Source organism: Osmerus eperlanus, chromosome 7, assembly GCF_963692335.1.
Source record: "Osmerus eperlanus chromosome 7, fOsmEpe2.1, whole genome shotgun sequence".
Lineage (NCBI taxonomy): Eukaryota > Metazoa > Chordata > Actinopteri > Osmeriformes > Osmeridae > Osmerus > Osmerus eperlanus.
The window spans coordinates 20,168,685-20,183,919 of record NC_085024.1 but is presented as its reverse complement, the minus strand read 5'-3'; the positions used below and the strand labels follow the sequence as shown (position 1 = coordinate 20,183,919).

At 45.8% G+C, this 15,235-nt stretch overlaps 2 protein-coding genes across 12 annotated transcripts; one reads left to right on the top strand and one right to left on the bottom strand.

Moving 5' to 3' along the window:
* Positions 1-517: 517 nt before the first annotated feature.
* On the bottom strand, positions 518-3,509 carry rabac1 (Rab acceptor 1 (prenylated)). Of its 7 annotated transcripts, none has more exons than XM_062465704.1 (6): positions 3,376-3,509; positions 2,627-2,752; positions 1,902-2,114; positions 1,629-1,726; positions 1,329-1,430; positions 518-1,172 (listed from the first exon to the last, which is right to left on the bottom strand). In XM_062465704.1, the coding sequence occupies exons 2-6, from the start codon at positions 2,740-2,742 to the stop codon at positions 1,084-1,086; spliced, it is 618 nt and encodes a 205-aa protein (XP_062321688.1). In that variant the 5' UTR covers positions 2,743-2,752; positions 3,376-3,509; the 3' UTR covers positions 518-1,083. The 7 variants fall into 7 exon arrangements, with proteins under 7 accessions (XP_062321688.1, XP_062321687.1, XP_062321682.1 ...); XM_062465703.1 differs by having other exon boundaries at positions 3,357-3,493; XM_062465698.1 differs by having other exon boundaries at positions 1,902-2,141; positions 3,357-3,490.
* dedd1 (death effector domain-containing 1) lies at positions 3,492-15,235 on the top strand. Of its 5 annotated transcripts, XM_062465693.1 has the most exons (8): positions 3,495-3,621; positions 3,749-3,801; positions 4,094-4,295; positions 4,455-5,007; positions 5,169-5,297; positions 5,620-5,775; positions 13,004-13,388; positions 13,705-15,235. In XM_062465693.1, the coding sequence occupies exons 4-8, from the start codon at positions 4,533-4,535 to the stop codon at positions 13,709-13,711; spliced, it is 1,152 nt and encodes a 383-aa protein (XP_062321677.1). In that variant the 5' UTR covers positions 3,495-3,621; positions 3,749-3,801; positions 4,094-4,295; positions 4,455-4,532; the 3' UTR covers positions 13,712-15,235. The 5 variants fall into 5 exon arrangements, with proteins under 5 accessions (XP_062321679.1, XP_062321677.1, XP_062321678.1 ...); XM_062465695.1 differs by lacking the exon at positions 4,094-4,295 and having other exon boundaries at positions 3,492-3,621; positions 4,469-5,007; XM_062465694.1 differs by lacking the exons at positions 3,495-3,621; positions 3,749-3,801 and having other exon boundaries at positions 3,808-4,295; positions 4,469-5,007.

The window sequence follows — 15,235 nt, the reverse complement described above, 5'->3', positions numbered from 1 at the left end:
ACATTCTCTGCAGGCATCTCCTGCTTCTAACACACACACACCTATACTCTCTTTAATTTCCCTTGTGTGTCTGCGGTGAGCACACTGCAGTGAGCTCACTGCAGTGCGCTTGCCCCCAGCCCCCCCCCCCCCCCTCACACAGTCCACCACCACAGTCCTAACACCCTCTGTATAATGGAATATCGATCGCTTGCCTTTGCCACAGTGTGTATGTTAGTGTCTGAGTGTGTGTGTGCGTGTAAGGAGGGCCACCAAGGTCATCTCCATGGTAACCTGAGCTTGGGATCCTCTTGCTATGCTGTCACAGAGCAGGGGTCACGGTGGTGGGGGGGGGGGGGTGTACAGGGGGGTAGAAGGGTTACAAAATCTGGGATTAAAGTACTGTTTCCAATTAGGTAAAGAGAGAGGTGTTCTCTAATAGGAAAGGTGGGTAATAACAGCAAATGGGAATTACGATCTTGAAGCTAGATGATCAGATGAATACAAACTAAGCATGACACACCCACGTAAACACAAATAGACTTCACCAAGAGTTTATTGCACAAAGTCATCAAAATACAAAACAATAGGCAAAAAACAAGATTCCTTTTAAATATGACACATAATTCCGCTACTAGTTGTGGATCTAACAAATCCACAACTCTGACAAGTACCTGGGATCATCTTGGTGCTGAGGATTAATTATACTTTATCAGACTTCAGATTCCTAAACTCATATTTATGCTTGATTAGTATTGACTAGCTGTAATACCCAATACAACCCTTTTCCCAAAACAGACCATGCCATTCCTTTATGGTCATGCAGAAACATTGTAAAAGTTAATTCATTCGCGAAAAATGTAAAGCTTTTTAAATTGCACTTTTTTTTCTTTGTGAATGAGAACACATTGATAAAAAAATAATAAAAAGAGCCGACTTAGAGATTGGTATTTACAATGGGTCGGAAGGCTACAAAAAAGCCATTTTGTCAGTAACGATGATTCAAGGCGGGGTGCATTCCAGGGATATCACATGACAGACAACATGAGACCACGTGTAATATATATCATATTATGAGGTTAGGAGGAAGAACCTGTCCCACGTTCACACAGACTCCATGAGAAGCTCCTCCATGTCTGTTCCCTCCAGCTCCCTGAACGCAGCGTGTGAGCCAATCACAAACAACGTTGCGCCTGAATAATGGAAGCACCGGCCAATCAGATAGGAGAAAAACAAAACAGACTGGTTAGGGTGGATGGTTAGACTGTAAGTACCATGTTTTTTAAATACGTCAATCTGACAGTGCAAACTGGAAAACACTGTAAACAGGAAGCTGAGATCCAACATACCCAGAACCCAGAACACTGCTGCTCCAGCACCAGCCAACCAGAACACAGGAAGTGACATCGCTCCTGCCACACCCATCTGATGGGGTACGGTCAGCTCTTTACCTGAACGTGAACAGACATACATGTAATTTTTTTACTTTCTTATGTTGTGTCCATGATCTGTTACGCAAGAGAGCTAATTCTTGGAATGTCATCCATCATATTGCACACACTCAACACCTGTTTTCACCTCAGAGGAGAACAGAGGAAGGATACGAGTCGGGAGATGACGTCAAAAAGGTGAAGGATAGCTGTTCTCACCTAAGACAACCAGCTTGGACTCCAGGGACTTTAGGTGGATGATGTAGAAGGCACCGGCGAACACAGCCAAGGCAATCAGCAGCATAGGGGAGCTGATTCTGAGGCAGGGATGAAGAACAAGACGTATATAAATCACATCACACGGGCCTGTTTATTAACCTGGTACGGAACACCTTCTCACACTGAGCTATTCTGATTATCGTGACGACTCGCCAGCTGTTCTGCTCTTTGCAGGTTACCACAGCGATGGTCGTCGTTGGCGAGGCCCCTTACATGCAGTACAGGATGAGACCCAGGAAGATGAAGGTGTAGTTGCTGTTGTAGGTGTCCACGTTCTTCACAACCCTTTGGCACATCTCTCCGAAGTTGCGGGGCTTCGAGAACTTACGCTGGTCCACGAAGCTCGACCACGGACGGATGGACACCCGCCGCTTATCGAACCACTCCTTTGCCATGGAGACGGAGAGGCCTTTGGGAAGGCCGAACCTGGGAGGTAAGGCAGAGAGCCAATAACTACATAAAAAGTTGTGGGGAAATTGAAAAACATTGGTCAAAAAATCAAATAAAGGTTTGGAAAAAAAAGAGGTTTGTACCATTACTTAATAATAAATAAATGCATTAACAAAGCATATAAACAATAGAAATACATTTAAAAACTGCACAGATTAGAATCAATGAAAATGCTTGTCCTGGAGGTCCTTCGACACCTAAGCAGCGTAAAAACTAAGATGCTTTCAGTGGAGAATTGTATGACTTCCAGAACTAGTCTGGGAGAGACTGCCAGGGAATGGCAAAACGGCAGTAGGCCTAGCTATATTAAAAAACTAATCCAAAGAAAAGAAAAAAAGTTACCAGATATAAGTAAAAGCATAACACAAACTTAACAAGATCTTCGTAAGTATGTAACTACCGCTTCTGTAAAGCCAACATGCCTCAGAAAGGAAAAACTACCGACAGAAACTAAAATGTTGGAGCCGAGATTTAACAGATAGACTTACTTCCCCATGACTCCCGATGCTTTTGCCGCCTCAGGTTCCATGTCGCTTAAGAAATCTCCTGCCTTGCTGTCCATGTCCACGAGACAGTTCTCCCCCTTTTGGCCTCCAGATGTCATCGCTCACTACCTGCCTCCGAGAAATGAAGAAAATACCAGTAAAACAGGGTCTGCTGCTGACAGACATCCTACAATAAAAGATTAGCCATGACTACAGAGAACGGTTTAGCTATACATAAGATAGCCTTTTGCTAGTTAATCCTGACAGTAAATCATTTAGTGTCACGTTTTATCTAGGCTACTGTTAGTGTGGTGTTACACCGTAGCGTGAACACTGAACATACCATTAGCTATAATGTTATATAGTGGAAAATGTGTGTCATGTAAGGGCTTGGCCACTGCCACATCACTATAGTGAAACATCCACAAACTAGCGTTTATGAAAATTCTGGAACAGTAGCCTACTGAATCAACAATAGTTTAATCACACAGGTATCCTAGTAAGTATAGTAGGCTATATTCATGTTTTATCAACATATTGCCTAAACATAACTAGACTTCGGTTGTAGAAACAATAAAGAATACTTTCATTCTTGCTCTCACTTAAAAGGTTTGTGCTAGTGAGGTAGCTAGCCGAAGAACAGCCTATCCCTTACTCCTGGAACCCGTAAACCTATGATATAACCTATATATTACTGCCAGACTGCATACACATTTTGAAGGAACATACTTACGGAAATTTGCGGTACTTACACTTATCCACTAGCTGGCAGCTGTTTTTGGTTGGAGGCGGAAGTGATGTGGAAGGATTTGTTATTGTGTAGCAGTGTGAAACTCGACTTTGTTACCGCCACCTACCGGGCAAACATACAGTAACACAATTTCCATCAAAGCTGATTTGTACACAACATAATACTGCACCTTTGACGCACAAGGGATCAACTGGAGCCAACGATCTTTGAAAGTGGTCACATGCGGCAAAGTGCTATATTATTACAGGTAGATTTATTCTCCTGGGGCATGCAGTAAAGGCTATGAAATAATTATTAAAAGTAACCAATCAAAGCGTTGCGATTTTAAGACACTGTGCTGCGATTGGTTGCTTTATGTTGTTTTTCCTTGCCAGCTCTGCGTGCTTCTCGTCTGACAGATCGTCGAACATTGCGTCGAACAAGGAAGGTGAGCGAATGAAATACGACAATCTGTAACGATTGTTTGCTACTTTCTATAGCGCTTTCAAAGACTAATATAATTTTGTTCGACAAATCTGCTAATGCATCGACCTGTCGTACGTTCTGGTGAGATCAAGCCATGTATTTGACTACGGCAGATTCCAGCTAGATGCTAGTCAAACATCCATTATCCTATATGCTCCGTGAGTTATTAAAAAAACCATCGCTGGAAGTTTAAAAAGTTGAACAGTGCATTTACAGCCACAGTGACATTTTAAAAATTGTTATAACGTTGACAGATGTCATCGATGGAAATCTAATCAAGAGACTGTTGTTGTTTTTTGTCGAACGTGACACATTACGTAAACTGCACGCGTAATTTCCTGCACTATCAACACAGCTGGGACCAAGGTATCGCTGCGTGCAAAAACACCAGGAACAATCATCTTTCAAACCGTTTCAAACTCCTCAGAATAACGTCGTGCTGACAACTTGAACAATGTATGTTGTTGACAAGTTTCTATTTTAACGTCAAGTAAAAAATAAATAAATCACAAAACACCATAATGTTGTAAAAAATGTTGAGCCTATCTGGCATATTTGTGTATTGATTGTAATTGGCCACATTTGTATGTACTAACATAGCTGTGATATAAACAGTTATTTCTTTGCAGAGACTGCTGGTGCTAGTGCATTGAAAAAGGAAAACACCCTGTTTGTCAACCTTGGGAGGTAACCATGGCACCCATCCGTCGCCCAGGGTATCCTCTCCGAGGATCTATTATCTGGGACGAGACAGAATGTCTAGCGTTTTACGGGATGCTATCTATCCACGAGCTCTTCGAAGTGGTCGGTTCACAACTGACCGAGACGGACATAGAAGTCCTGTCCTTCCTCCTGGATGAAACCTACCCGGCAGAGCACCCCCTCCAGCCAGCGAGCTGGACTGTAGCGCCGTGCGACGGGGACCCAGACAACCACGGTGTGCCGCCCAGTCCGGAGTTGCTGAATTCCTGGAGGAGGTTCCGGCCCCGGGCGCCTCTATGCCCCTCCGCCGCCCGCCACAAGCCCAAGAGCGGTCTGGAGCTTCTGCTGGAGCTGGAGAGGCGGGACTACCTCAGCGAGAGGAACCTAGAGCCCCTGTTGCAGCTGCTGCGAATCCTTACCCGACACGACCTCTTACCGTTTGTGTCGAGCAAGAAACGGAGGACAGGTAACTGGGTTTGATATTATCCCTTAGGGCTGTGTCGTTGCTAGCCTACACCAATATGACTCTCCTGTTTAGACAGTGTTGCCGTGAGTTCTGTGAGGCGTACTGTTCCGTTGCGTGTCTGGGTGGTTAGTCTCTGACCTGGTCTTGTCTCTCCCCTCCAGTGTCTCCTGAGCGTCTGAGCCTGGACTACGGGTCAGTGGACGAAGCGCAGGTGTGTCCTCCTGGACTGACGGACACCCGTGAGCAGACAGAATTACCTCAGGAACATTCCTCGCTACAGTGGAGGAGAGGTAAGCTTGCCTTCCTATGATGGGCTGGGGGAAGGGGGTAGTTGATAAGAGAAGTCGATGTCGGGTTGGTACAGGTGTTTTTGTTTTTGAGTACCAGTACTTCAGGTGGTCAGCGGTTAGGGAATCGGGCTAGTAATCAGAAGGTTGCCAGTTCGATTCTCGGCTGTGCCAAATGACGTTGAGTCCTTGGGCAAGGCACTTCACCCTACTTGCCTCAGGGGAAATGTCCCTGTACTTACTGTAAGTCGCTCTGGATAAGAGCGTCTGCTAAATGACTAAATGTAAATGTACTTATCGGCTTGTTGCTTTGCGTGTTCGCCAGGTTTGTGCCCTGCAAGGCCGGCGCTAACCTCCAGACAGAAGAAAAGGAAGACGAGAGGCCACGGTTGGTCCGGCCGCCCGGCCACCCAGAGGAGAACGGGCCTTCTCCCTCAGCTTCAGACCCCTCCCCCACCAGCACCCGAGAAAGTCACCTGTGGTGAGAGCAGCTTTCTCTCTCTCTCTCTCTCTCTCTCTCTCTCTCTCTCTCTCTGTCTCTCTCTCTCTCTCTCTCTCTCTCTCTCTCTCTCTCTCTCTCTCTCTCTCTCCCTCCCCTCTAAATGTACATATCTGTTTATCGAACTCACTCTTTTAGATTTATCTTTTCTTCCTCTGGTCACGTCCTCAGTCTTCTTCTCTTTCTTGCTCTCCATACCTCTCCCCTCGGGTTCGTCTTGCTCATTTACCCTGCTTGCTTTCTAAGGCCATTTGTCACGGTATCTGCCTAACACTATTAGCGCTTTCATTCCGTTTACTACCCCCCATCGCTACCTCTCCAGTGACCCAGGAACTGTAATAATTATGCACTAGTCAGTAGTCCACTGTTCTGCTTTGCCTGGTTTGTGAATATTACATGGGTTGTTCAGTTATTCGTGCTAAGACCACAGTTTTAACGCAAGTGTTTTAACGGTGATGCCAAGGAAACGGCATGAAACGCTTTGCGAGATATTACATGTGAGGCCTTAAGTGAAACACAGGTTAGGATTCTTAACCCTTCATAACCAGCTAGACATCCTGACAGCTTAAGACCTTTCCTCGTGAACTGTTGAGTCAGGAAACTTTATTGTGGGGCTGAACATAAACTGTGTACATTGATATGTTCTTACCATCTTTCCAGCATCCCCGGCGCTATGCTTTGTTCGGTACACGTTCCTTAGGCCAGCGACAGCCAGCCTTCTCCACACTTAGACATGTATAACATGCAAACGAGTTCAAATAATGACCCTGAGAGGCCTGTGTCCCTCCCCCAGTCTCCTGCACTAATGACAGAGAAGCAACCCTGCTCCCCCGGCCTGTTCTCCAGAACAGTGTTCCTTCAGCTCTTCCAGACAGCATTAGAGACGTAATAACTGAACCATTTGGTACATTTCTGGCCTGCAAACCCCTTTAGTCAGCCAGCACTACCAAAGAGAAGCTTTTCTCCTCAAAGACCCTCTCTCTGCCCTGGTGCGAAGGCCAATGGGAACCAAAGAACTCAGTGGAATGGTGTGGTCTTAAATGAGCGATATGAAAGAGAACTTTCTCTCCTTCAGATGAAGCCGAGACCAGACCTAGCTTGTGTTGGCTTTCTCTTAACCTTTTCTATTTGAGAAATGAATAGCTTAATTCCAGTTGAATGTATTTGCCTGGTGCAGGACATAGAATTCATTTTTTGATGTTTCCTGATATTTCGGAGGCGTACATGGACAAAGCCTTGTGTAATGTGGGGAAAGAGAAGGGGAGGTGATAGTTGAACGTGCCCCCAAATCAAATTTATTTCATGCCATGCATTCACCAGCTTCTCTGTCCATCTGCAAAACACTGCTGCTCACGCTGTCCATCAGAGAGAACCCATCCGCTTTCCATCTCCACCCAATCATTTCATTCTATCCATCTCTCTCTCTTTTTGTCCTCCTCTGTCCTTCTCTCTCTCGATCTCTCTCTCTCTCTCTTTCTTGCTGACCTGATTTTTTCAGCTCCTATGCTTTAGAAAACCTGTCTCGGTAGGTTGTCTCTCTTTCTAACTTTGCTGTGAAGTGCCCTGCCCAGCCTTTTCTACACCCAGGTCTTGATGCTCCAAGTCCCATGATGCTTTGAGTTTCCATATGTCACCATGAATTTAAGAACTCCACAAATGCCTTCCAAAAAAACACTCAAATCAGTTTGACAGGGCCTGTCCATATAGCCATACCCACCGGTTCAGGTTCTGTCTGAGGTGTGGCTGTACACACCAGTACACTCCTCTAAAACAAGCTGTCTCTCACTGCTGATCCATGCTGCTTCTCACCACTATTCGATTGACTCACAGTAACACATTTCAAGAAGGTACCTAGTTTCTGGATAATTCATGCCATTAATTGCTTGTTGATCAAAGCCAGTTAACTTGCCGACACTGAGGCCCTCTGATCCAAGACGTAACACCAGACCCCGCCAAGGCTGTCCTCCTAGCTGTTGCATCAATCTGCAGTGTTGTGACTGTGACTCATGTTGCTGCTGTCTTGACTCCACATTTGATCCCCCACCAGGTTGACTCAGGATTGTGACTCGAGTAACCTAGGAAACAAGAGAGCGGAGAAAGAAAGAGATGCTGGGAGCAAAACAAAAAAACGAGCACAAAATAAGAAAAAGAGAGTCTGTTGCTCCTCTGTTTCCGTACGATCAGCAGTGTGTGGTCAGCTCAATCGCTCGCTGTCTCACAAGTCTGGTCCCATGCCTAAGGTAAAGAGGCCCCCCCCCTTTCAACCGGGGGGGCGGCCAACGACTATGCTCTGTGTTCAATGCCTGTGTATCATGATAGCTATCCTCCACCTTGACTCCCTTCAGACAACCACTATTCTCTCTGCAAACTGTTCTGGAATGTTCCTCAGTTTATGTTCCCCTTTTAAATAAGTATACTCTCTCCATTCGGTTCTTTCTCTCACTCCAAAGTGGGTTGTTGGCCTCAGAGTCTCACAGAACTGAGCACTTTCTCCTCAGAAGTATGTTTAGAATTAACCGGAAATGCAGTTTTTCCAAAACTCGAACCTGACCCGTTTTAAAGGCCTCATTGCCCCCCCCCCCCCAAAAAAAAATACCAAAATAAAATGTTATGTTTCTGAGAACTTGATATTACATGGTTAGTCTGCCTCAAAGTCTGAAGCGGTGGTCTTTTTGTTTATTTATCACTTTGGGGTGAACTAAAGCTTTAAAGCAGCCATCCAAATCTACCAGTTAAGTATTGAGTTAAATGGTTCTTGTGGCATTAGTGTCAGCATCAGTGTCAGAATCCTGATTAGATACCGATTCTGGTTGATCGGAACGAATCAATCGGACTCAAATCCACTCTGGATTCTCAAATTCTAAGCGTTCAATTGTGCGGCTGCCAGTTCATAAGTAAGATCTGAGCCTCATTTGCTATGAAAGAGCACAAAATGGCCGCCAACCGTCAAATATCGCTTCTCTGAAAACCTTTACTCGAGCAGTTCTGAGGAAAATGACACAACAGTGTTGAGCCAAAGGCCGTGATAGCCCCTGCTGTATCCCATCTCTGTTCCCAATGTGAGCCCTGGTGGTGTGTGGAAGGAGGAGGGGGGGGGCAGAGATGGATGGAGCAGTCTCAGCATTCAGACCTTGCAAAAAAATCCTTTATTTTATTTTATATTTTTTACTCTCATCACTCATTTTCAGTTTAATGTCTTTTGCTGCCTATTGCAGGCTACCGATGTTCCAGTTACCCCTAAGGTTCTGTGATGTCCGTTCTGTAACAGTGTGAAACGGTAGCATCAGTTTTACACAGATGAGTGTTATAGAAGTGGCACAGCGAGCTGATAGCGTAAAGTCTTTCTACAATAACCCAAGCTCAGCTCACTTTAACCAATCGAGTGCCTCTGAATTGTTTTGTCTTGCCTGCTTAACAACAACAACAAAAACAGATCTCCGTGGACAGATATCCAACCAAACTGTGCTTGTCTCTCTCTTTCTCTCCTCTCTTTATGTCCGCAGTTCAAAACAGACCGACTCGCGTGTCAGGAACACACTGTCCTCACACACAATGAGGGGGAGAGAGGCCAATGCTAAACACTCAAAACTACAGACCTCCCCCCCCCCCCCCCACACACACACAAGAGTGTTTTGCTGTAGGGGGGATAGAGGGAGGTCTACCTGTCTCTCTCTCCCCCCTCCCCTCCTCTCCACCCTCTTGGTCAGTCGTACAGCAGAAACACGGATCGATAAAGAGTTGAAGCTCTCCGCACCAAGTGACTCCTCGTAAATGGGTACTTAAACTTTTTTGGGGGGGGCGGGTGAGGGTGTGGAGGTGAAATGGAGAAAGCCTAAGTCGGGCCTTCTTGCTTAGAGGGAGAAAATGAAAGCTGTGCCTCCTAATGTGTCCTGTCTAAGTGGATCTATCTGTCTGTAATGAAGCGTGAAGTGCTCTGTAACCCTAACAGAATGACCATCACTGTGTTCCTGTGGCTTTAAATGGCCCTCTACTCTGTCTAGCCATCGCCAACCCTATCCTTTCTCTACCGAGAAACGAGGCAGCGCGGAGGCCATTTAAAAGTACAGTACGGTGTGGGGGTGGGAGGGCAGGTCGGGAAGTACCTAGGAGGGGCGATTATCGCAGGCCATATACACAGTCAATGACACGAAATGTCTCTAGAAGTACAAAAGTGCAAATTGTTCCCTGTTTTACTCTCCTCTGCTCCGTGTGTACCCATGTTGAAAATGTTATCCCACTGTTGTCAAGTAGCCATTACATGTAAGAGGGCCGAGGCTCTTTGACTTCCGCTGCCAGAGTGGTTTTCTCCCAGAGCAGAGGAATGCCTAGTCAGCACACCCTGCTATGTGATACCTTGGCTGATACTGTATCTTCCTGGGAGTAGAACCACCACCTTTCCCACCCCCCACAGTCTCATACAGTCTAAGGTTGTCTGCATTTCAGAGATGACCCATAGTTGTATACACCACTGTTTAACCAAGAGAATAGCCACAAAGACGTTGCTAAGAAACGTGGTTGTGTTGAAGAATTTTTTTATTGATGAAAACCCCTCTCTTGTTTTTCAAATCTTAGACTGTATTGAACTACTTGTGTACCAGTGGTGAAATGTAAACAACAAATGTTTCATGTGCCTGTACTATAATTTTGCCTTGCTGAAAAAAAGAGAAAAACGCCCTTCCAAACACCTTCTGTATTCAGTTCATTTGTTTGCAAACTTACCGAGTCAACTCTTACCATCATTAATAGCAATCGTTCATGTATACGTAGAAATCCAAATACTTAACTTCCTCAATATTGTTTTCTCAGACATGTTGACTGTTACATCAGAACCCTTTAGACAACTTTTAATAATCCTCTTTCAGGACCAGTGACCCAGTTACAATCTCTCTGTTTCTCTTCATTATACAGTAGCTGTTTGATGCCCAGAAAGCAAGAACCAGTTTTTGGTTTTTACCCAGTCTCAAATGTTCTCAAAGAAAGCGCATCATAAATTCTTGAATTCAAACACCGGATTTAAACGGTTCAGTTCTATCCTTCGCTCAACTGAAAAATTAGGGGACGAAGGGATAAAACCCTGGTTCTTGGTGCTTAGACGAGGGTTCATGTACTCTGTATGCACGCACAGCTGGGTCTCTGTCTCAAATAGATGCAGTTACCCTGCTGTTCATTTGTGTCAAATCATTACATGGGTACTTTCAGAATCAAATTTTTCTTTTCACTAATTTGTTCTTGTCCAGTCAATTTTATTTTCAAACTTTTTTTTTGTTTTTTTGTTTTTCACTGAAGGGGGACATTGTTGTTTGGTCAGGTTGGCCATGCATGTCTACAGAACTGTCACCTTGAGCTCCGTTCTGATAAAAGTCAAATGCATGGGGTTAGTCAAACTATGTCTGTCTACAGGTGAGCAGACGCAGGGGAAGGGTGTCTTTGTTTGTGGGGATGGGGTAAGGGTAGGGGCGGGTAGCCAAACTGTCTATCTGTAGGTGAGGAGGGTGGCAGGGGCAGGGGCAAGGTTTTTGCTTTCAGCCGCCGTCATGCCACTGGTTCAGCTGGAAGCTGTGGCGCTGTGGAGGATAGCAGCGGTACACAAGCTCTGTACAGTATGTATCTTCTGAACCTTCTCACTGTGCTGTTGCATGACCACCATACCCTTGTCGGTGTGGAACTAGGACTTCTCCCAATGAACTTCACACTCCCCCCATGCAGAACTTACTAGAATGTTCTATGTAGGTTCTAGCCCTGGAACCAGTCTCGTTTCCCTGGCCTGCATTCGGGCTCGCATCGCTTTTTTCTTTGCCATTCAGTTCCATCCCACGAAGGCTTTCAAAAACTACCCTCTTGACTGGCTGAAGTCATATGTGCTCATGTTCAATATGAGTTTAGCCTGTTCAGTTGCTAGGCACTAAAACCAGTCCCTGTTTTTCGCAAGAGAGACTAATGACCAGGTTATGTCTATTGCACAATGGTGGAGTGGTTTTGTGTTGGAATTCCCGAGTAAAAATTATTTTCAAACCACAGCTGTTCAACCAGAGCCCAACACATTCAAACACTGGTGCTGATGACTGTAACCTGCCCAACAGTAACCTTCCTGTAAGCACAGTACTGGTGGGTGTCATTCCCCACATCTCAGCTGTATCCCAAAGACTTTTACATCCTTCAGTCCTTTCTCGTCTTTGTTTAGCTGCTTCCTGTAAACAGGTCTCAGCTTTAGTCTGGCAATTCAAACGAAGCCCCAAATGGAAACCTTTTTGGTTATTAAATACAGTTAGTGCTGCTGTAGTTGCCTGTACCAGTACTTTTTCAACATAGATTTTTTGTTTTTTAGTTTTGCCACAGTTTATGAACCACTCCTTTCAGTCTAGTCTGCTTGGTGTAATTTAACCCTCCTATTGTCTTAAGATATACTAACGCCTATTACCTTTGGGTCACTATAACTCTTGAGTTCAGTTTATCTCATAGCTCAACTAAACGTCTGTGCTAAATTTCACGTTCATATGCAACGTTACAGCTGTAAGTGTAGAATACCAAATAGCAAAACCAAATAGTTATAAACGACATTGGCTGCCCAAAGGCTGCCATTTAGATATGTTTTGAGTTACTGTTCTTTTCAACATCTATAATATATATCGACCCTAAGATAAAAGGCGTTACTTATTTTTGTGGCAGCCCCCAAAAAAACGACTTTATTTTTTAATTTTTTGTCATTTTAGAAAGCTACATTAGACCATGTATTTAGATTCATGTTTTATTTAATTTTCTTAGGTTTGAATAGGATTTGGGCTATAACCACAGGACAATAGAAGGGTTAAGTAGATAATTCAAAACTGCAAACCTCGAATCATCAACTTAACTTTATTATTGTTCGTCTTTTTTGTCCCCTCTCTGAATCAATGCCCCCCCACTTTCCTCTTGATGTCCACTGTCTCCCTGAACTATGTGCCCCTTTCTGCCTCTTCTACCCGTCCTTTCCTTTAACCCGTTTAAATCCACCTATACTACCCACTTGCTCATCCTCCCTCTCTCTCACCCTCTCCTCCTTTCTCATCTCCCTCTCTTTTCCTACGATTCACTTCCCCCCCTTGACCCTTCATTCTTTCACCACTATTTTACTCACCTCTTTCTTATCCTACCCCTTCACCCCCTTCTCATTCCTCCCGTCTTCCCCCTCCAACCCTCCCCCTCCGTCCACCCCTCCACCCCCCCCCCCCAGAAGTACGACTGCGGGTGCGGGCCGAGTACCTGGAGCACGAGGCGGCCCTGCGTAGTGGCGTCTCCTCCAACAAGCAGCAGCCGCTGGAGAGGCAGTTTGAGCTCTTCAGCCGGGCCAGCTCCCTGCTGCGCACCCGCGACCTGGGCTCCATCGTCTGCGACATCAAGTTCACCGACCTGGAGAACCTGGAGGCCTTCTGGAGAGACTACCTGAGCGGGGCTCTCCTGGAGGCTCTCAAGGGAGTCTTCATCACCGACTCCATGAGGATGGCGGCCGGGCAGGAGGGCGTGCGCCTGCTGATAAGCGTGGACCAGGATGACTACGAGGAGGGCCGCAAGGTGCTGCTCCAGGGGCAGAACGGCGCCTCCTGGTGGGGAGGGGAGAGGTGAGGCATTCCTGAGGGGGCCGACTCGCGTCTTTACGCTGGCAGGACCACAGGGTCTGTCGGTTATGTCACGGAGGTTGATGATGTAGGGAACCCCTAGGTTTTTTTTTTTTTTAGATTATGCTTTTGATTATGGGCAACTGTTATTTGAGAGATTTGCCATTCTCCTACGCACCTGATTCAACATTGTGGAATTGCAGCTAACAGCCACTAGGTGGCAGACCTTGCACACTTTTATAAACACAACAGGAAACGCAGAGAGCTGTATCTGGATATTTGTTCATCAACAGACATTCTAACAATGCTTGCTCCACAGGTCATGATCACGAAGACCGGGAGGGGAAGAAACTGAAATGGAATGATTTCTCCCCCTTCCTGAGTCTCAGAGGTTACGCCCTCTCCTGCGCCTACTCTATCTGGGGAAACCCTCTAGAAGACGTCAAATTAGACAGAAAAAGAGAAGACCAACTTGACTAGGACAGTTGATGTCGGTGTTCACAGGGCACACTGTTGAGGAAAAAGAGACTGCCGTTACACGCACTCAAAACGAATACCTGCCTATAAGTCACTGAAGCCTGGAGACCGTTGAAACAGTCTGGCGGACTGTGTGAATGACAACGGGGCCCTGTGTCTTGCTTTTTTTTGTTTTATGTATGTGAGCTGCCTTGAAAAGTGATATTGATCTGTAAGAACTTAGTTTTCATTGCGATGCATGATTTACAAGGTTAGAGCTTGTGGATGCTAGTAGGGAGAAGGAGAAGGCAGAGACCAAGAGCTTGTGGATGCTAGTAGGGAAACGGAGACGGCAGAGACCAAGAGCTTGTGGATGCTAGTAGGGAGAAGGAGACGGCAGAGACCAAGAGCTTGTGGATGCTAGTAGGGAGAAGGAGACGGCAGAGACCAAGAGCTTGTGGATGCTAGTAGGGAGAAGGAGACGGCAGAGACCAAGAGCTTGTGGATGCTAGTAGGGAGAAGGAGACGGCAGAGACCAAGAACTTGTTCTTAGGTTTTGACCTCCGTGGGTCCAAGGAGAATGGAAACCAGATGGTGAGATAGTGAACCCTATGGATGCCCTGTGTGTAGCCTTGGCCGGTCCACACACACACACACACATACACTGATCTCAAACACTGGTGGTCCCATCACTGTGGTGGCATGATAAACTCCACCTCTGATCGCTGTGGTCAGTGGACATGGCAGGTGCCACAAGATGATAGCAGTGATTACCTCTGGGCCTTAGCCAACCATTTCAGATTCATCAGGGACAAGCTGTTTTACCAGCAACAGGGATAACACAACCCCTTCCTGCTAGGCCTCGGCCGGGAGTCCTCCTCCAAAGTAAGCAAAGCACAGGACAGTGTGTCGTTCAATAGAGGCGATTTTGAGGGAGATCAAAATCAAAAGAGCACATCCCAGGTCCACTCAGCCTTGTCCTGTAGACCCACTACGATGGCTCAAGGGCGGCTGTCTACTCACCCTGCTGGAACTAATGCCTGGACTTCACTCATAGACCACGATCAATAAGGCCTCCGTGCTCAAAGTCCCCTCATGCAAGCGGGACTTACGGAAACCGACGACCACTGTGGGGGCTCTCCGGTCCAGAGTTAAAGACCTACAGAGGGGAACTTGGGACATGATTTTTTGTGTTTGGTTTCTATTTTTCTTCTATTTTTTGGGGTATATAAATTCCTGAGTAAAGCTTTGTAATGCAATGTAGGCTGCGTATGAAAAAAATAACAAAAAAAAATCTATGGGGGAAACCTTTGTTTAGTACTTAGTTGGAGATTTTGTGTTGGCATGGCAAGAAAGGATTTTTCTTTTTGTGTGTAATCTTAATTTAATAAATT